Source organism: Centruroides vittatus, unplaced genomic scaffold, assembly GCF_030686945.1.
Source record: "Centruroides vittatus isolate TY-2023 unplaced genomic scaffold, ASM3068694v2 contig_352, whole genome shotgun sequence".
Taxonomy (NCBI): domain Eukaryota; kingdom Metazoa; phylum Arthropoda; class Arachnida; order Scorpiones; family Buthidae; genus Centruroides; species Centruroides vittatus.
Genome location: NW_027122175.1, coordinates 352,495 through 375,298, shown reverse-complemented (window position 1 = coordinate 375,298; position 22,804 = coordinate 352,495). Strand labels below are relative to the sequence as shown.

Here is a 22,804-nt window from a genome sequence, read left to right as displayed (position 1 = left end):
CTGCCACATGACAGAAAAGGGTTAAGAGTGGAAGGAAGAAGGATTATAGGAATGCTATTTGTTTAATTATTGTACGATATAATGAATAAAATATCTAATTATTCTTAATATAAAGTTTTACTATATTGCCCCCTGAAAATTGTTTTTTGCCCCCCAAAATATAAATTGTTACTAATCACCCCCAACATGGAAAAATCGCCCACCTGGGGGCGATATCGCCCCCGTTGAGAAACACTGATGTAGATGATAATTCGAATGGAATGTGGAGTTTTCTTTCTGAACTTGTAGGTCTAATCACTTAGTAATGTGAGTAAACTATGTTTTTTGTGATTCCAATAAGCAGAAAAATAGAAAATAGTATATTTAATTTTATGGCTTTTTTTCAGAAGATTTATCACTGAAAACAAAATGTTTCCTATAACAATGTTTTTAACAATCCTATTAAATTTATAAACAAAATTTATTTTTTCTTGGAAGGAAGAACATTAGAATAATTTTTGATAATATAATAACATTCCTCTTATAAAATTAATTTATAATAATATTTTTCATATTCCTTGATTATTTTTTGCACAGTGTTATGCTATTTTACTAACAACATCTAAAATGTATATATATTTTTGATAGATTATTCTTTTTTGATATTTGCTATCCAGATAAAAATACTCAGGTTACTTAGGCTTTTGGGCAAAAATGATGCTGAAGCTAGTGAAGCTATGAATGATATTCTTGCTCAGGTAAGTTTTCTCTTATTTTTCAGATACTATTAGAAATGTGCAAAAGTTGAATGAAAGATTTAGTGCTAAGACATCTATCTATATATGAACTGAACTTCTGCATGGACATGTAAATTGGTATAGAGAATACGTCACACTGGATGTTAAATAATTCTCACCCAAAACCTAAAGTCCAGGTTGGAAAAAATTCACTTTGCTAATGTTTTTGGGCTCCTCCAGAGTCCTGCTTCATGTGAACATTGCCCTTTCTTTGATGGAACACCAATTTAAAATAAAAATTCAAATGTTCAAAAATATCAAATCATATCATATCAAAATAACCATTGAGAGTGGAACAGATTAAAACAGGTGGTGTTGGATTGTTTGCCTAAACATTACAAAAAATGGAATAAAATGCCCTGTGCCATAGGCCCTATGATAACTAAATATTACAACACCGGTTCATAAAGGGCCTTCCAAGCTGCCAACAGAGAAAGTTCTTTCTTGTAATTAATACACATTCTGTTTAAACTTGCCTTAAAAATTTCTAAAGCCTCCAAGAATCTAAGACAATCAGTGCATTGCATCATTACCAGGATGCTAGCTTGTAATTACACCTGTTTATACCTGGATTAGAGGCATATATCAACAGGAATGTGGATAGCCGGGAATGCCTTATGTTGGTGGCATGCTTTTGCAGTCGTTTCTCTACTGGTCTTTTTGTGGAGCTTATATGTATATGAGGTTCCTATCAAATCTCATATCTTTCAGAAGCATGCAGTATACTCACTTAAGCTCTGGGAGTATATCTGTTTTCGAGATATTTTGTATTTTGTGTTTTACTCATCAAAACTTTATTAATGCCAATCAACAGTGTACTTAAACTTTTATTTTATAAAAAATATAATTTGACAATCCACTTTTATATAGACTGAAGGATTACTACAATTTACTATTTAATGTTCAAATTGATTTTTACATCACAAATATTTAAAATTGTAGTTTTTCAATTTTTTTTTTATATGGATAATAATGATAAAAAATATAAAAAATATAACAGATCACATTATAAATGTGGATATTATGTCTTTGTGTGCTAATATTGTCAAAATAAATATTTTTACATAGAGTCAAGTTTCTTTCTTGTTTTTTTTTTTTTTTCAATTTTTAGGAAATTATTAGGCTAAAAGCATTTTACTATTTTCATTACTGTTTAAGATACTTAACCATCTATGTATTTCTTTACATTTCAGGTTGCAACAAATACAGAAAGTAGCAAGAATGTAGGAAATGCTATTCTTTATGAAACTGTGTTATCAATAATGGATATAAAATCAGAAAGTGGTCTTAGAGTAATAAAATTTTTAATAATTTTTAAATAATTAAATATATATATATATATTGTAATAATTTTATATATTATATTTAACTTGATAGTTCCCTGTCAAGCTTGATGGGGAAACTATGTAGTTAATGGTCTGGTCTTTTGTCCCAGTCAAGTCAGTCATAGTCCTCCCTGTTAATGTTACTGTCACATTGGGAAAAGACAAAATGTATTTAACTTATTCTTTTAGGTGTGGAATTTATATGATCAATATTGCTTTGTTTACCCCAATGTCAAGGACATTGTTCTGTAAACAAAAGAATATCTCTTAAACTAAACACTTTATGATGGTGTGATTTTACATGTGCAGAGAAGACACATTACAGGATTTTTCAGAATCATCAAATTCAAGGAGTGACAGTTATGTGCATCATAATTACATGTAAAAATCAGAAAATCATTGCAATACATACTTAAACATGTTAAAAAAAGAGCATATGATCACAGCTTAAAATACAATATTACTTAAAACACAAATAAAATTAAATATTCATACTTCAACAATTCTTGAAAAATACAGTAGTTACCACTGAACTTAGACCAGGCTGCAGTTAACATGTCAACCAATAAATAGGTTTAAAGAAAAGTAGTTTGATTGATTTCATGAATGTTTTACATAATTTAAAACAATTATACAGTAATTAATCTTTATTTTTGCTAAGTACCAACTTGATATCTTGCAAGTTTAACAAAATTGAGCTAGTCAAACTTGAGCCACAGGCATCAAAAAACATGGACCTCTGCATCACCCATGTCAATGAACATAGACCAGCCGATAATTTTCATTTAAATAATGTTACAATTGCAGTATTTCTGAAACAACTGATTATTTTAGCCTCACTTTAGCCTACTGTAATCCTGTGAATGCTATAAGGTGCTTTTTTAGTTTTATTTACAACCTTTGCATTTTGTCTACAATGACCAGTGGAAAAGCTGTTTCAGAAGATTTAAGGAATGCTATCATTGCTAAACAAAATCATGGCATGTTTGAGAGAGCTATTAGAATAGAGCTAATGCTAAGCAAGACAACAGTGCACCAGATTATTATTTATTACACTAACCACAGCTATGTTATACCTAACAAAGCTGCTGGGCATCAGCGAAAAACTTCAAAAGTTGATGATAGGAATTTTAAAAGAATCATAAAAAACAACTGCCATGCCACAGATATTGAATGTAACTATAATATGGAATGATACAACTGGAAAGACTGTATTTGTTTTGACAACACACAGGAGACTGCAAGAAATGCATTTCCAGTTCTATGCAGCACGTGAAAAACCTTTGCTAACAGCACATCAAAAGAAGAAACGGGTACAGTAAGCCAAAGAACATCTTTCCTAGTCTCAACAAAAGTGGCATGAAATTCTGTGGTCTGATAAATCAAACTTTGAATTATCAACAACAGACAAAAATAAACATGTCATTCGATCTGCCAGTCAAGCTAATGAGCCATCATTGTTATACCACTCAGTGAAGTTTTATGGTTTGGGGATGTTTGAGCACCAGGGGTATGGGTCAGTTGACATTTATTGATGGAACACTTGCTTCAGAGCAATACATTAACATTCTACAACAGTATTTACTTCCATTCATAGCAAAGCTATATCCAAATATAACTGCATTTTCCAGCAAGATGGGGCCACATATCATACAAGCAGAAAAACAAAACAGTGGCTTGCAGAAAAGAACATAAAGTTCTTTCTTGGCCATCCAACAGCCCAGATCTTTCACCAATTGAGAATGTATGGAATATTATGAAGAGATGTCTGCAAAAAACACACCATCAGACAGTTGAAGGACTAAAAGCTTCCATCTTATCTATCTGGAATTCCATAACGGCAAATGAATGTGAACACCTAGTCAACAGCATGCTGAAATGTATGGAAGGTGTTTTGGCTGCGAAGGTGATGCAAAATATTAAACATGCAGTGATCTATGTTTATTGACGGGTGATGCAGTGGTCTATGTTTTTTGATGCCTGTGACTCAAGTTTGACTGGCTCAATTTTGTTAAACCTGCAAGATATCAAGTTGATATTTAGCAAAAATGAAGATTAATTACTGTATATTTGTTCTAAATTATGTAAAACATTCATGCAATGAATCAAAGCTACTTCTTTTAAAACCTATTTATTGGTTGACATGTTAACTGCGGCCTGGTCTAAGTTCAGTGGTGACTATTGTATTTGAGTTTATGCATTCATAGAATTTCATAAGCAAAATATAAGTGTTAAATAGCTTTGCACCTGAGGTCCTATAGCTGTTCATGCAGTTTAAATTAAATTTAATAAAATAAAAAAATAATGTTTAAATCATATTTATTTCTGTGTGTATACTGAAGTATCAAACAAATTGATTTCCAATTATGCCTATGAACATGCATTATCATATAAATATTTACAAACAGTAATATGAATTTTTACAAAATGATTATGTAGAATTTGAAATAGATGCATTCATCTCCTTAATGTATAACAATAATAACAATATAAGTATAATTATTAAATATATTTTGATTGTTTTGACAATTTAATATATAATTTTGACATTTATTATTTTTTCTTATGTATATTTTTAATAATTGCATATAATTCAATAGAATATGAATGATTATTGAAGTTTTATATTCTTTTTGAGAAGTGCATTATTTTAATGTTAGCTTTTCTTCATTGTTATAATCATATTATTGTATAAATCATATAGTCCCAAGAATTATCTACATATTTTAAAAATAATGACCAAACAAACAATTTTGTGTCAATTTAAATCTTTTATTCTTTTTAAATTCCAGCCAGAGACAGATGATAAAACAACTCAAAGATAAACAGTTCTTCATTAAAAATGACTGACAATATGACATTAAAAACATATACTTTATACACTTGACACCAACCTTTTCTTGTAGCAGCCAATGCCATGACACAGACTGCCATCATATGACCCTTTTGCTTAAAAGTGGCATAAAATCATTTTATACATAAAAAAAAAGGAAATTTTTGACCCTTTTGCTTAAAAGTGATAACTTTTGGTCCCTCTGAACGTCCCAGTTCGGAGGGTAAAGGGTCACTTAAAATATGACCCTTTTGCTTAAAAGTGGGCATAAAATCATTTTACACATAAAAAAAAAGAAGAAATTTTTGAATTATTACATTTTACCAATAATATTAAAAATATCTATTTCCAAAATACAATTGAATCTGATTAATTGAAGCTTTTGCATTTTCCTTGGTGTTTGAATTAAAAAGATTTGACTATGTAAACATCATAGAAAACAAATAATCTAAATTTAATAATAAATACACATATTATTGGTTAGGATAGTTGGAATTTCATAACAATTTTTATAATTTTAATAACTTTTCTATTATATTATTATTATTATTATTATTATTATTAAATATTGTGTAATTTATTTTTAGGTTTTAGGTGTAAATATTTTAGGAAGATTTTTATTAAATACTGATAAAAATATCAGGTAATAAATATATTTTAAAATATCTTCATTTAGTGATAAATGTACAATATGTTAATTTAATTTTAATTTAATCAAGTATGACATAAAGAAAATGGGTAACAACTAAAGGGTAGGCATACATATATGTGATCGCAGGGTTGGCACCTCTTTGATGCCTGGTCAGGATGGACACCACCGTGTTGCTGGACACGGAAATCTCGACGGCCATTACATCAGTTATCACACGAGCGGTTGCGTTCGTGGGCTTCCGAACCAGGAATGGAGGCGGATGGAAACGACCAGAGGAAGTACACTCCACAAGTTATCACTTAACAAAAAGTACCCGTTTATTGATGGATATTATTTACAAATTCTATGACATTTCATAAGCTTAGCACAATGGCTAAAAAAATTTAATATAGATGTTTAGCACAATTGCTAAAAAGAGAGGGATAAACCTATTGCGACCTGACTGAGAGAGAGCGCTCACAGTAAGTTCGCAAGATGATAAATACCTTAAAACACTCATAAGTCCTAGATGTATCGATGCACAAATCGATGGAAGGTTGGCAACTCAGTTCGGAGGGTAATCCTTTTTTTGTCATCTTGGGCGGCAGCAAGTGACAATGGCTGGAACAGCAGGTCGGAATACACACTTTTGGAAAAAGGTTGATGACGACTGCTCCAAATTGTCATCACCCCCTCCCTCTTATTAGGGGGGCTCCTCCTGGGTTTTTCCCATGACTTGGTTAAGATTTTTAATATTTTGGGACCAATAGTCAAATGTTCACTCATTGGTTCTTGAAAGGAAACAAGTCTGTGGGAGCAGGTTTAATCATCTCTTGGATGATTTTTCTATCGAAAAATTTGTTTGAATAAATTTTTTCGTCAGGCCTGGGCTCACATATACATAACTTTGGGGTTTCAGAAAAAGTCTTAATGTCAGATGAATACGAAAGTTGTATAAGGAATTTTTCACAATTTTTAAGACACTCTTAGTAAGTTTAGACAAAGGAAAAGCTTTTGGGTTTGTTCATATTGCAATTTAAAAACAAACAGATGATGCATAGTGTCACATAACCTGATCCTGCTTTCAAACTCACTTTAAAACATAGATTAGCTTGTGGGATATTCACAGGAAATTATGGTAATACGTTAATTATATATTAAAACTTCTAAATGAGGATAATATGAAAGTAAAATGTTATTTTTTCTGTCTTTCATGTTTTAGTTTTTGTTTTAAGTTATATATTTTTTTAAATTTGAAATTGACACTTGTATTCTATCTCCATTTTTTATTTTTATTTTTTAACTATCTGACATGAAAGCATGTTTATTCAGACTTTCAAATATGCAATAAAATGAAATCAATGATTCTTTATGTTATCTGTTTGTAAATATTTATTTTTACTATGAAATTATACTTATAATAATATATTTATATACTTATAATAATAAAAAGTTAATATGTAAAGTTAATATGTAAATTTAATTATTTAATTTTAATTTATTTAATTTAATGTGAAATAGCAGACAGCATAAATTAGGTAAAAATTTGGACTAGAGAAATTTATTAAACGTGTTTGAAGTATTGAATGTTTATGCTGAGTACAAGAAATTTAAAATATTAATTTTAGTTTCTTCTCAGGTACGTGGCATTAAATACTTTATTAAGAACTGTTCAAGCTGATTATAATGCTGTTCAAAGACATCGCACAACAATAATTGATTGTTTGAAGGATCCTGATATATCTGTTCAAAAGTAAGTAGTACAAGGGATGTTCAAAATGTAATATGTTAGTTTAAACAAGAAAATAATTTTTATTATTTATAATTTAATTGATAAAGTAGAAAAAAATTTGTAGTTTGTTTTACTGTTGGACTTAAAGCATGTAATATTCAATTAGTATATATCACTGTACTGCTTTAGTTATATCAAAATGTGTCATTTTGAATATTTAAGTATCAGGTAGTATCTTTTATTTCTGAAAGATTAATAATAATCATCTATATGCTTGGGCAACAGCAGCAAATATTTGTTTAATTTGCATCTGAATTATTCTAAAACTTTGGTACTTAAAATCTTATCTACAAGAGATTAATTCATGTTCTTTAAGCTCAAGTTATAACACTAAGATCAGCCATAAAAGAATAGTTAACTAGACTATTTTTATATTTTTAAATCTAGATTTTAACTAAAATTTTATATTATTTTACATTACAGTATTATATTTGCAATATAATACTGTAATGAATATCAAGAAATTAATATACAGGGGGATGCAAAAGTAGGTATACAGTTGAGAATCTAAGAAATACAAATTTTGGTGTTCATTATTATTATTATTATTATTATTATTTTTTATTAGTTCATATTCCTTATTTGTGATTTAATTTGTACATAAAAATAAATGTTTCTTCTTTCTATTTTCTCCCTGTATGTTTTTTTCCATAATAACAAGTGTATACCTACTTTTGGACTCTCCTGTATTGAAATATTAATATATTAAAATATTATGTATATATTAATTTTAAAATTTCAAGAAGAAATTAAAAACTTGAAAGGTTTTAAAATACCAAAAAGGTTTATTAAAATCATATTACAATCATATTATACATAATTGAAATAAATTATGTTTACCACATTTGTTAGAAAGAAACATATTCTGTATATTTTTCATTATATTCTTGAATGAAAGTTGAAAATTCTTCTATGAAATTAATGTATTTAGAACTTTTATGTTTATACTTCTTTTAGAAATATATTTTATAATAAATGAATTGTATTGTTAGAATTGAGAAAACGTGATTAAAATTATAAATCCTTAACCCAAATATTAATATTAAGATATTAGTCTTATCTTTTGACTTACTAACTAATGATAAAAATAAAAAATTTTTAAAATTTTCTGAGAATACATTTGATAAATTAATATTTCTATATTTTGATAATTTAGTTCTAGAATTATTTTAATATTATATTGTATTGCTATGATTGAGGATTCAGATTTAATAAAATATTTCCCTGCGTTGAATTAAGATTTCTGTTTGTTTGTATGACAAGTATATTTGTTGAAAATAATGTATTAGTTTTATTTAAGTTACATATAATTGTGTGCATTATTTATTATTTGTCATTCTTGCCCTGTTGTGACCAAATATGAGTATTGTATCAAATGTACATTATAAATTATACAAATGCTAATTGATATATATTCATACATCCACTAAATTTTGTTAGTTCTGTTAATCAATTATATAATATATAGGGAAATATTGTGAATATGTAAAAATAATTTTATATATATATATATATATATATATATATATATATAAAATTATTTTTGTATAATTTTATGTTAATTGTATTATTAATTAATACAGGAGAGATACAATATCTAAATTTTGTAAATGAGTTACACTATATTTTCTATCATAATATTAAATTTATTGCTTTAAACTGATTTAAGGAATTAGATCACAAGTAGCATATTTTTGATATACACAGTAAATAGTTTATATATAAGGAAAAATATTTTACATTTTGAACATCCTTCAAGTTTAATTATATAATGTGTAAAAATATATCGAGTTTGCAATAAAATTTGTTTTGTCATTTTAGGCGTGCAATGGAACTTTGTTTTGCTCTTATTAATACTAATAATATTCAGAGTACAACAAAAGAGCTTTTGGTCTTTCTTGAAAAGGCTGATCCAGAGTTCAAGTCACAGTGTTCTTCTAACCTTTTTATTGCTGCTGAATTGTAAGTTTTGATAAAATTATTTATTATTATATCATACAAATATCACAATATCATAATGTTAATTAAAGTATATTTTAAAAAATTAATTCACTGAATTTTTAATAGATTATAGCATTATCAGCTATTTGGTTTTAAATAAAAATTAATGTCAGCATGATTAGTTCCATCAGAACTCTGTTATCCATTAATTGGACAAAATATTTTATCTGTTTCATTTATTTTACAGTTTAATTGATAAATTGTATCATATTTAATTTTGTGTTAAAGCAAATGTATTTAGTAGAAATTTTTTAATTGACTTTTTAATTGGACTTTCCTTTTTGTGGTGCTAAGAGGGCCTTTTTAATTGCACCTGTTATGGGTTTGGTTAAGCCTATGTAGAGATGATGAGATATTATTGGTAACATGGAACATTCCTAGGACTGCTCATGCATAATTGATTTCATGTCCCCAGAACTGTAGGCTGATGCTGTAATTTCCTTGGCCATCTGGTTATCGAATGGACTTTATTTAGTTACATATTAATTTTAACTTTTAAGATGTTAAATTTCTTGGCTTATTATAGCATTTTATTTTTAATGCTAGAAAAAAATGAAATTTTTCTCATAACTTCATAAAATTGATCTAGTAATCTTCCAGTGAATCTGTATTAAAAGAATTTTTTTTATTTTTTATTTTATGGAACTGTTCTGTTAATAATCATTAATAAATTATAATAAATATGAATGAACTGTTTTTTTTTCCTTAAAAAGAAACTATTGTCTATAAAACATATTTATATAAACAAACAAAACAGTATAAATCTTAGATTGTCTATCAAAAATTGTGCCTACTTATGATATTTTAAGAGAAAAGTCTGAACTCTGTTTCCACTTCCTAAAAGTTAATTTATTTAATTAAATATCATAAATCTTTTAAATAGAATCATAACATTTAAAAATTTCTGTCAAAATTTTGTAATTTCTTGTGAGAAAAGTATAATTATAATCATATGGTATTTAAACATTTTAAATATTTAACTGAACCAAAACTGAATTAGTTAGTTTTGAAAATTTATATTTCTAAATATATATAAGAAAATGTTTTAATATATTTTATTTTTATGGACATAATATTTTAATATTGTGTTCATAAAAATGTTTATAAAAATACAGTATATGTAAATAACACTTTTTTAGTTATTATTAAGATATTATATGATTCATTTTCAGATATTACTTGTAGATTTATTAAAATATAAAAAAAAATAATTTTGTTTTATATTAATATCATCTTGTATACTGTTATTGATGATGATGATAATTTCTTATAATTATACATATATTATTTTTAGTTATTATATCCCAATACAATTTGATTTCACTTTATTTATGAGAATATTTTACTTTATTTAGATATGCACCTAACAAACAGTGGCATATAGACACCATGATTAAAGTATTAGTAACTGTAAGTAATTTTAATGTGAAATTTTTTGAAATTAAAATTTTTACAATTTTGCTTTAGATTAGAAAATTAAAATATGGTTTTTAGACAGGGAATTATGTTCGAGATGATGTGGTTGGAAATTTTATACAACTTATATCCGAAACAAGTAGTTTACATGCATATACGACTCAACAGTTATGGAAAAACATATCAGGAGATTTGGACAACAATCAACCTTTAATACAAGTGACTACTTGGTGTCTTGGTGAATATGGTGATCTTTTGAATTCTACTGATGGGCCAGATTTAGAAAGTTTAAATGTATGTAATAGATTGTTGCACACACTTATATACACATATATAAGATGTAAGTATTAAAAAGTAATCCAAAATTTTGAAGTAATTAATTTTATTTTGTAGGTTACAGATGATCAAGTTATTGATTTATATGAAAAACTTCTAACAAATATTCATATGACACTAGTAACAAGGGAGTATGCTATTACATCTTTGATGAAACTCAGTGTTCGATATTCATCTTGTGCTCCGTAAGTTTTGTATAAAATTTAATTTTGAATCTTCTTCTGGTAATTATTAGTCAATAGTAACAAATCATTATCACTAACTATAATTTACTTATTCCAATGTTTCTGAAGAAAACTATGATTTGGCTTTAAAATTTGATAATCTATAAAATGATGAGATCATAAAATTATTTTAAAAATCACCAACTAATGAAAAATGATAGTATATTCAGTACAATTATCAGAAAAGTTTTGTGAATCAGTACATACTGTGACATACATAATATAAAAATTAATCATATAATGTAAATATGTGAAACTTACATTTCAGATATTGAATTATCTAAGAATCTTAATGCTATTTATTGTAAATGAAGTGCATTTGCTAATGTTCTGACATATTTTATTGTGTCATCAGATAATTCATAGTGTAGAATTCATCATTATATTCATTTAGTTGTTTATCAGAATAATAACTGTATTCAGATTGTATTAAAAGAATTTCAAAAGTTAAAAATTCTTATAATATTAACAAGCTCAACTCATACTAACTGATCATTTGTTGTAATTCTGCTAACTGATATAAAAGCAAAAATATATTGATACAACTATATATAGATTAAAAAATGATTTATTTATAGCTATAACAATATTGTTGACTGGATTATTGGATGTCTTACAAACTATAATTTTTAATTTATTGTGAAGGAGAGAATTTTTCACCATTTTGCTTATGTAAAACAGATCATATTCATTTATTCGAAGAAGTTGCAAAAATTGTTGAATAAAAAAAAATATATATTAATTTACAGGATTGGTGTATCATTAATTACAATCAGTTTTTTACAATTAACTAAATCCATATTTATTGTGAAGTACATTGCTGTACTGTAGTTGGATTAATGATTATTATAAAACATTAGGATATCTGATACCAGTTAGTTTTTTCTTTGAGAAAACTGACATACTCAAAACACATATGTGGAGGATTTTAACCTCTTTTTTGTGGACTAATACTAGAGTCAGGAGACTAGACTTCAGATTTCTTTTCTAAGACAAATTTATTTGCATTAAAGAAGTTTCTTTATATCATGTGTCTTACTCACTGTGTAACATATAAAAGTGCATTAACTGCATAACTCTTGAAGAGAGAATGTGTGCATGCATACCTGCATGTGCATGTGAGCTTCTCAAAGATGGATGAGAGGTTAATAAGTACTTGTGTAGATGAAGTCAGGCTGGATGTGTTGAGACAGAAGAGAATACAGGCAATGGAGAGATGATTTGATAGATGATGAGAGGACTTGAAAACAGTTTGATTATTGAAAACAGAACACATCTTAGTTGAACTTAACTCTCTGGGTCAGTTCATGAGAAGCAGCAAGAATAGATATGACTCTTTTGTCTGAAGGCTTGGATGCAATTCTTTTTTTTTTGTCTCTCCATTTGACATATTTTTCAAAGATCCCACTACTGCTTTGTTGGTGACAGTCAATTTTGTTTTAATTTGATTCTTAAACTGTCACTGAAGTTTATAAGTGTCATCTGGACCTATTCTGAGTAGTATCGTTAAGCTAACGAATATGATAAAAACCAGTTTCTATCAGTACCATGTGATTCACGTTTAATTAACTGTGAAAATCTATTTCGAGCCGTACGTTTCATTTTCAGTTCCGATAGCCACGTGTGATGACTAAGCTTTTCTTATCAATCACTCTCGAGCTGCTGTTAGGAACGTAACAAAACTGAAAACAGCATGGCAACTTTAGGTGTAAGGATGATATTACTTCACAAGCAATTGGAGATAGAGAAAATTAGTATTGGATGTCATAAATCTTAGTTTTTCGTCTTCAAGATAATGCTTTTCAGCTGAATGATACACGCTTTAAAGAACTTTATCATCTTTCAAAGCCATTACTATTACATTTATGCAATGAATTATGAGAAAAGCTAGAGCCAGGGCCAAATTTCAAGTAAGCTATGTAAGCTGAGCTTAGGGCCTCGAGTTTCAAGGGAGCTAAAAAATTTCTACAAGAAAGAAAATTGAAGTCAAATTTTGTAATAATTTGTTTTTTACAAACCAACAAAATATACTGTACTTTATTTTTTATTTTGTGTGTGAGACCTGCAGATTAAGGGATTAATCTGCAGGTCTCACACACAAAATATTTTATTTCTTTGATAATTTTTCATACAAAAGGATGTACAGTACATTTTTCGTTTCCTTCTTTTCTCTGAAACGAACTTCCTTTATAGGCTGACTAAAACTTCTCACTGTCCTATGATGATGAGTCAGTTACCAGCCATCTGTATAAAAAGGGATAGATTTCCCACCTTTTTGCACAGTTCATCGAAGGTCAACAGAACCTGAACTGGCCATAATAGATCTCCAGAAGAGACAACCACATAGAAGTCGGCAATACTTTATAATGTGCACATAGAGGTTAGGCTTCAAGATTCACATTCTCTTCTCAATATAAAGAATGTAACGACAACCAAAGACAAGAATAAGCCTTATATTGTGAAGGTAGTATAATATGATACATTTATGTAAACACGCTGTCATGTGCATAGATTAGTTTAGAGAAGTATTTTGTTTCATTTAACTTTTATTAAATGTTGTTGTTATTAAATGACTGGCCATTTAGTCTCGTATCACGTCATGCTCCATTCATTGAGAAACCCTCCTATTGGATTAGATCTTATAGATTTTGTTTCACATGTTAATCTGCTGATAATAGATTAACTGATGTCAGTCATGACGAGATCACAATTTTTCCAAATCTGGATCTATATAAGCTCGATAAAGCCATCCTAGAACATTGAGGTCGAATCTTACTGATTTCATGCTGAGTAAGTGGTCCCTGGTATAGCCTCGTGACCCTTGGCTTATCTCACATGTGTAGTATTTAATTATATTAATAACCAATATTGTTTATATTATATTTCTAGTGATTTCTTCTTTTTAATACAAAATTTATTTGATTTTTATAGGTAGCTTTTCTTAACTTTTAGTAGCTTTTTTGCCATTGAAAAGTGACGAAAACGAAATGTTTAGTGTTTTCCTTTTTGAATTGTACCTTATTTTCTAATATGTTGCAAATACATTTTAACAATAAAACATTTATGATTAAAATTAATATGTTTATGTTAATTACCTTTTTTGTATAAAATTGTAAAGGGTTGGTAAGGGGTCTCACATAGTTTTGAGGGCCTCGAAATGCCTAAATTTGACCCTGGCTAGAGCCAAAGTGTTTTAACTAATATCTTAAACTGCTGTTGTAGTTTGAGATATTAAGTTATATGTCAAGTTGTAGTTTGCTGGCTGTATTATCTCTTCTTTGATGACATTTTTACAAAAAATTAGGCTACTGAATACTAAAAACATGTGCTTCACTTGGAAAATGCTGGGTTGCAGTCACATGGCAAAAATACAATGTTAACTAAACTGTGATTGGTTAAAGTGTAACAGCTATTGTTAGCATGGAACCCAGACGCATCTCGACCAACTACCCATAGCGAAACCCACTTAATGTGGAGCAGAGAATAGTGATTTGTCTAAGGTTCATTAACTGCTTTTCACTAAAGAGACTTATCGAATGTCCTGTGAATCACTCTCATTGAGTTACCAGAAGTGCTCAGAATAGGTGCCCTGGGAATCAATTCCTTTTCCCAGGGAAATTAGCTTCCTTTTTTTCTTTCTTCTGAACAACTATTTTTGTCTAATGCTCAAACATATTGTATATCCACCCAAGTCACCAATTTTTGATTATTTGATCCATATAAATAAATTTCTTGGTTTTATGACAGGTCAACTTTATATCAGAGTAGAAGTTTATTTTATCCAGCATCCTTTGAAAAAAGTGACTGGATTATTGGCTACTTTTTAGAGGGTGCCAGAAGCTAACTGTTATTGTTATCTAAAAAAATAGTTAGGAGGGCCTTAAACTTTTGTGCAGTGTGATTACAGTAAATTATACATAGTCTGCATTGTATTGTGGTAAATGAACATTGTTTTAATAGAACTTGTACATATGTTACATGCTATGTATTCAGGTAACATGCATGACTGATAAATTTTCTTTTCTACAGGCCATGCAAGGACTGCATATATAAAAACAATTCTCATACTCAGAGCATGTGTAGCTTTGTATGTGTATCTGGTAAATAAATATTATATGCACAGTATTATTATATGTTTATAATGATTCCATTGAAAATGTTTATTATGTACAATAATATGTTAACATTTTTGTAGGATTTTTAATTAATTTTAATATGGTATAGTCATGCATTGTATTATCTTCAGACTGATTAAAGAGCATATATAAACAAATGGAAAACATACATCATTATATGCTGGTATAAAATGTATAACAATGTCTGCAAGAATGTGAAAATATCCAGTAATTTGGCAATTCTAACAATCCAACTCCACTCTGGTCTTAGCAGTGACAGATATTTTAAAAAACTGAAACATATTTTAATTGGAACATGAGTAATTCCTATTTGCTCTGTAATGGAATAAAATATATTTAGCAAAATATTCATCAGAGTAGATGTTTCATTTTAATAGGTTTTAATTTTCATAAGATAATAATGAATTAACAAATAACTATAATTTTTCTACTAAATTTTTTCAAAATTATTGTTAATTTTTATATTATATATCTGATTGATTGGTTTACATTTAAAAAAGTTTAAGTGAATAACAAAATAAGTTTGGGTTGAATATTGTATTCTAGTTTTATTTAAACTTGCTATGATTAAAATTTTGTGTGTTCATAATTTGAATAATAAGATTGTAATTATATAATTTAAAAATTATCACAAAATTTAATAATTTTGTATACTTTTAAAAGAATTTTATTTATCTTTTAGGAGAGTTAAAAAATTAATTGATATGTTTGGTGGTCACATGAATGTGGAGTTACAACAGAGGGCAGTGGAATTTTCAACACTTTTCTCCAAGCACGATCATTTAAGGTTTTTCTTTTTGATTTATGTAATTTAATTTTAAAAACGTTTAAAAGTTGTTTATTTCTATTACTAAAACTTGATGATATATATGTTATGGACAAAGTGATTAATCAGACATTATTCATAATGCTCGGTCATTATGAATAATGACCAAAAAGGGCATGCAGTATGATAAATATTGATTAATTTATCAAATTGACCGATCATTATGAATACTGCTATCACCTAGTCAGGCAAAGTGATAATAATATGTAATAATATATATATAGGAATTCTGCTTGTTAAAGCTGCTGTGAATTTCCAGTTAACATCTCTCCTGGTAAATGACAGGAACTTCCCTCAAAAATGAACAAAGATTCTGTCGTGACTCACGACTAAAAAAAAAATGATCTTTTCGTTAAATTATTAAATGTTACGTTAATTTAGCCACTTTAAAAATAGTTATGGTCCCCTGAATCTCACGCTACCAAATAGTAATTTTTTTTAATTTTAAAATGTTTTCAGCTCCTTTTGAGCCATCTTCAGTAAAAACTACTTTATATTATATATTCTAAGAACAGCATACAGAACATAACCTAAACTAAATAGAACAGCTTGAAAAGTTAAAATTTGTATTGAATTTAAAACTTAGAACAAACTCTTTAAATTTAAATTTACATCTAAGTTTAAATATTACAAAAAACATTTAAATCTAAAATTTAATTTAATTTTCAAATCCTTAACATCCAAATTTAAAATCTTAAAATTTATAAAATCTCTTAAATTATTCTTTAATTTTTAAAATTTAATCTCCAATAAATTTTAAACACTATTAATTTTAACTATTATGTAACTTTAATACACTAAATCATCAAAAATGTTTTTACTGTTACATATGTTATTCAGTGTCCTTTTTTGAGTCTATTAACTAGCTTATTTAAGTCTAAACCTAATATCAGTGTCCAGTTTTCTTGTATTATTTTTGCTCCACAACGTTTATATATTTTGATAGTTCATAAATATATATTTGTTCCAGCATTTTAATAGGATTTCTAATCTTACACCCTTCTATAATGGCAGGTGTATTTCAGTAATTTCTACTTCATTGTTCATGCCAATTGCATAAGGGAGTTGGTTACATTTCTTTGACCGTATGCTACTGATTTGTAATGCCTTTTAATTCTTATAGCTATTGATATGTGAAAATCAATATAGTAATAGGATTCCTCACGTTTTAGATAGTTGTAATGCATACATTCCCGCTTTTGAAAACCTATCAGTTTTATCTTTGTCATTTCTTAATAAACTCATTACTAAAGGCCATCTCTTAACCTCTAGCTTTCTTTACATACAGTGCTGCTAGGTTTGCTGTTAATTTCCCTATTAGAATTTCAGATTTATTTATGACTTTTTTTGCTCTGATGTATTATATAATGAAGCTTTAATTATATTATGTACAGTCAAACCTTGGATTTCAAATGCCTCACTTTTCAAAGAATTTGGTTTACAAACAAAGTTTTGAACCCTATATTTACCCCAGTTGTCAAACAAGCCACTCGGCAGAGATAGTCACTGATGGTCAACTCCCTATATTTCCTGTGTTAGAGAGTAGATAACCTGACCAATCAATGACAGGACTACCAGTTCAGATGTTAGTGGCACTGAGATTACCTTGCATCGCATAATAAATCATCAATGACATTGCTATTTAAATTACATTTTACATGTGGGAAAGATACTATTTCTGTTTTTCAGTACGTGCCACAGTTGAACTTAAATCAAATTAATTAATAAAAACCGCATTAATTGATATTTATGTAATATAAATGACATTTAAGAATTTGTGTTTAAATATGCTTCAGTTAAATTAAATGATAAAAGTCTATTAATATAATATTATATATTTATTAATAGTAGGTAGCCAGTTAATTAAACTAAAACTAATAATTAAATTTTAAAAAATAAAATAATATTAAAACTAGCCTTTACACTGAAACTGAAACTGAAACTAAAAATAAAATTAATTAATTTAAATTAAATTGAAATCAAATTAGTTGCAACATAATATTTTGGAAAGTGTGGATAAAGTACTGTACTTCTTGTGTGTCTCAATTGATTTGGTTATATTTCATCTTGGCAGTCAAAATTGAGTCTATTTATAGCACTTCTTTGTAAAGTGTTAGTTTTAGTTTTGATTTTGGTTGGCTTTGATGGAACATTTTGCTTTTGATATATAAATAGAATAAGTATATATATATATAAAATAACTTTATATATAATATTATATTGCCTTTATAGGCATTTTTATGCATGAAATACAGATGAAAAGGTAAAAAAAAAAAAAAAAGGTTTTGTTTTGTGGGTTGGGAACAGGATAGTACATTTCTTGTGGGAAAATTTATTTTGGTTTTTGAACAACTTTTAGGAATAAATTTTCAAAACCTAAGGTTTGACTGTATTATGTTTTACGAAAATCATTTTGTAGGTAATCTTTTTAATTAATTGAAATTTACTATTTCTATCATATTTATTTGAAGAATGAGATATTACTCTTATTAGAGCTCTAAATGCTATCAGGTTTTGTTTCTTAGTATCTTCCAATTTCCAATGAATAAATGAATCAATGGCCACTAATTTTCAAAAACTTTTGTAACATATGTTCTTTCTTATAGATAGATTGTCTGAAAAATTAATACTTTCAAAGCTATTTTGAGTTAAATATACCATTACACATATGAAGGTTTGTGTTGATACATTTTATGAATTGGGATTGGTGAACTTTGAGTTAGACAGAATGGTAAAAAAAACAATTGTCTTAGTAACTTGTACATTTATTAATCTGAGTATTTACAATAATGAAACTGCAAAACAAAGAATTGCTTGGACTGTAGTTAAGATGGAATGGATTTTAGGAGTGGTTGGTGTGGGGACTCCCACAGTATTTTTTCTATAGTATTGGAGAATATTCATGCCAAATTTGGTGCAGATATGTTGAATAATATAGAAGTCTTTACCTAACATACATACAAACATATATATTTTAACTTTTCATCATTATTATTATCTACCACTGTCAATCCACTGCTGGATGAAAGTCTCCTCTAATCTTTGCCATTTTTTCCTGTTCAATGCTTTAGTTTTCCAGTTTATGCTAACCACTTTCCTTACTTCATCACTCCATCATACTTGGATCTTTGTCTTGGGCATTTGATCCTTTGTGGGTACCAGTTTAGGATATTTATAGACCATTTGTTGTATTATCTTCTAACAATATGTCCAGTCATTGCCATTTTGAACATTTGATCCTCAATGATATATATCTTTGTTTGACTTCATATCCAGATGATGCACTTTCTGTCTCTTCTTGTAATGCCCAGCATGCATCTTTCTATATATCCTTGTATTGTCTGTAGCCTCTGTATTGTTTTGCATGTTATTTCCATGTTTCTGCTCCATATATGAGTACTAGTAGAATACATTGGTTGAATACTTTTTTTTTCAGACACGGTGGTATGCTCCGTTTTAGAATTATGCTACTTTAGCCAAATGTACTCCATCCAATTCTTCTGTTTATTTCACTCATATTGTTATCATAGTTATTTCTTGACCCAATTAAATATAATTTTGTACTTCTTCAATCTCAGTTCTGTTTGTCATAATCTTTTTGATAACAAATTCATTAAACATTACTTTCATCTTTTGCAGATTCTATTTTCAATCCCACTTGCCCCAGCTAGTTCTTCCAATATGACTTTTTTACATATAGATATAAATAAAACTTATACCAATATAGTTAGGCCGAACTAACCATGAACACAATACAAAATGCTTTAAAAAAATCTGTCATGCATATATCTAATGCCATCTAGCAGAGTGATGTCACTTTTTTCAACTTCTTTCTAATCACATTTTTTAATATTAGTTTTCTAAACATAATACTGTACTTCAATAGTACAGCTTTCTTATACATAATTGCTTGATGGACATCTGCTAATTCATGTGTGTTGTCATCTAGCAAACATCGAGACAAAGAGTCAGATAGAAATCTGTTACAGTTTTTAATTTATATAAAGTAGATTTTGAGATTTTATATATTTGAATCTTCTCCTGAATCCACATAATACTAAGTTTGGTTAAAATATGTTCAGGTAGTTCCCATGATATGTCAAAAACATCCAAATAGATTGATCATTACAGTTTTATTCATTAAAGTTTAATTGTTTTATTATAAATCCATCTGAATATTACAAAATACTGTTGTAATACTTTTGCCCGAAAGTATTGTTTCTAGTTTTTCTAAGGTTATATTTTTAAAATTTAATTTAGATTGAAGTATAAACTGAACATAAAAATCAAAAACTTTTAGTTTTATGAATTTCTGAAACCAATATATATATATAGTGTCTTGCAGTTTACCCACTCCAACATATAAACAGCAGGAACATATTCTATAAAGGAAATAAGATATTCTTGGAAATATCTTATAATTCTATAAAGAAAACATTTTTGAGAAGTGGCTTGATAACAGGAAATTTACAGCCACAGTTGGTTCTACAGAAAAATTTGAGAAAATCAGGTATTAAACTCATTAACTCAAAATCAGGATATTTTTACCCCTTAATAAGGTACTACTGTATGTAATAAATAAAAATATATATTTATTCAAAATATACTCTTTATATACAATTTTTAAAATAGCAGGAAGAAAAGTTTATTGAGTACGGCATTATTAACTTTTCTTCCTGCTATTCATTACTTGGCATGATCAAGCTAGATTATAATTTTTAAAATTTATTATGTACAGAATTATATACATTTCTGACTTATGTTTGAAAGATTTACATGATAGATTGGTTTTATGAAAGTTTTGTGTAAATCAAGATCATGTAAACCAAGACTAACATTTATATGGGAAGTAGAGAAGTAGGTTTCAGGTTTGATATTTTCTATATAAATGATACTCTCAGTTTACTTGACTTTAATTTATTCAAAACTTTCATAGAACCAAATTTTTCTTACAGAATTAGTTGTTAAATCTTCAATACTTTACATTCATTTAAATAAATTTAAGATATTTTATAAGTCAAGAATAAATTTCATGATAATAAAACAATAAAACTGTAGAGATTTTATGATTTTATTAATGTTAACTTTAATAAATTATTTTTCATTATTTAAAAAATGAATAGTTAAAATTTTTTAAAATATTTAATATTTTATTCATATTTTGTATCTGAAATTTATTTTTTAAAGTGAAAAATCTTTTTATGTAGGGCAAGCCTTTTAGAACGTATGCCCCAAATTGAAAGCAAGAATGGCAGTTTGCTGCAGAATGGTCAAGCTACGGAAGAAGAACTTAAAAATGGTATCGTTGAACTTGAACCTTTATCAGAAAAACAACAGACTCCTGATTCGGTAAGACAGAATGAAAATTAATTTGATCATATAAGTATAGAATAAAAAATTAAATTTATAAGGATTGATTTACAAAAATCACTATAAATAAATCAGAAAAATAATTTAACTTACATTCCTGTCTTCAAAACAAAAATTTTATTTTTATGTTTTGAAAGTAATCATTGTATTTTTTCTTGTAATTATGTTTTAAAAATTAGTGATGATGACATGCACACTAGTATAATTTCAAATTAAACTGTATGTTATTGATCAAATAGCTTTATGGTGAGATACAGATTTACATTAATAAGATTCTCATTATAAGAAGTGAAAGTAATATATAAAATTTTAAAATTATAAATCAGTTTAATAAAATACTAATTTATTTATTTTCAGACTATACTTTTAGATCTTCTTGGTGGTTCCAATGAATCTCAGATAAAACCTACAGAAATATCAAAAAGTTTAGTTTCTGGACCTGGAAATGGAAACGATCTATTAGATTTATTAGGTGATGTGGACATCACTTCATTAAAAAGTAATTAATATAAAAACATAAATACAGTTACTATGAGTAAATTTTAATAAAAAGTTGTATCATTAGGATTCTGAATATAAGTCTAACATATAAATATAAATACTATTAGTTTGCTTTATGAATAGTTGTATTAATAAATCATTTCATGAAGTAACCAATATTGTATACAAGTATAAATAAAACATTTCAAAATCATCAGAATAGACAAGAATTTAAATATTTTTCAAAATTTTCAGAATTTGTTGTAATTATTAGGTATTCTTTATTTTACACTTATACTCCGTTTGCACTGAGCATTTCAATTTAGATTGTGATAAGATTTGGCAACTGTGCTGTGGTGCAACCTCTCTCGACCGTTTCAATCTCAACTGAAACAAGGTTCAATCACAATCAACACAAGAGAATTTCTGAAACTGGATCCATCATAAGAGAGTTCCACAATACCCATGTTTGTGATAAGAAACATGATGGCTGCAGAACATGTGTTGGGCTTTCAACAAAGAAATAAAAAAGATATTTAGAGAAACGATGAGCTCTGGCTATTATTAGATATACGGCAAGAAAAAGTATTTATTTATAACCAAAACTTCCATTTTTTTTGTTGGTGTTCGTGACTTAACACAGTTATGTCAGTTTTAT

At 27.5% G+C, this 22,804-nt stretch overlaps 1 protein-coding gene across 4 annotated transcripts in view; it reads left to right on the top strand.

Moving 5' to 3' along the window:
- The window catches only part of LOC136974653 (AP-1 complex subunit gamma-1-like), an 81,413-nt gene that overhangs the window by 42,733 nt on the left and 15,876 nt on the right, over positions 1-22,804 (top strand). For all 4 annotated transcript variants that reach the window (XM_067269584.1, XM_067269587.1, XM_067269585.1 and 1 more), the window contains exons 8-18: positions 657-737; positions 1,970-2,068; positions 5,522-5,577; positions 7,205-7,318; positions 9,179-9,319; positions 10,714-10,768; positions 10,853-11,068; positions 11,168-11,295; positions 16,153-16,257; positions 21,504-21,645; positions 22,024-22,165. In XM_067269584.1, coding sequence (XP_067125685.1) covers positions 657-737; positions 1,970-2,068; positions 5,522-5,577; positions 7,205-7,318; positions 9,179-9,319; positions 10,714-10,768; positions 10,853-11,068; positions 11,168-11,295; positions 16,153-16,257; positions 21,504-21,645; positions 22,024-22,165 — 1,279 coding nt within the window. The remainder of the gene's footprint in view (positions 1-656; positions 738-1,969; positions 2,069-5,521; positions 5,578-7,204; positions 7,319-9,178; positions 9,320-10,713; positions 10,769-10,852; positions 11,069-11,167; positions 11,296-16,152; positions 16,258-21,503; positions 21,646-22,023; positions 22,166-22,804) is intronic.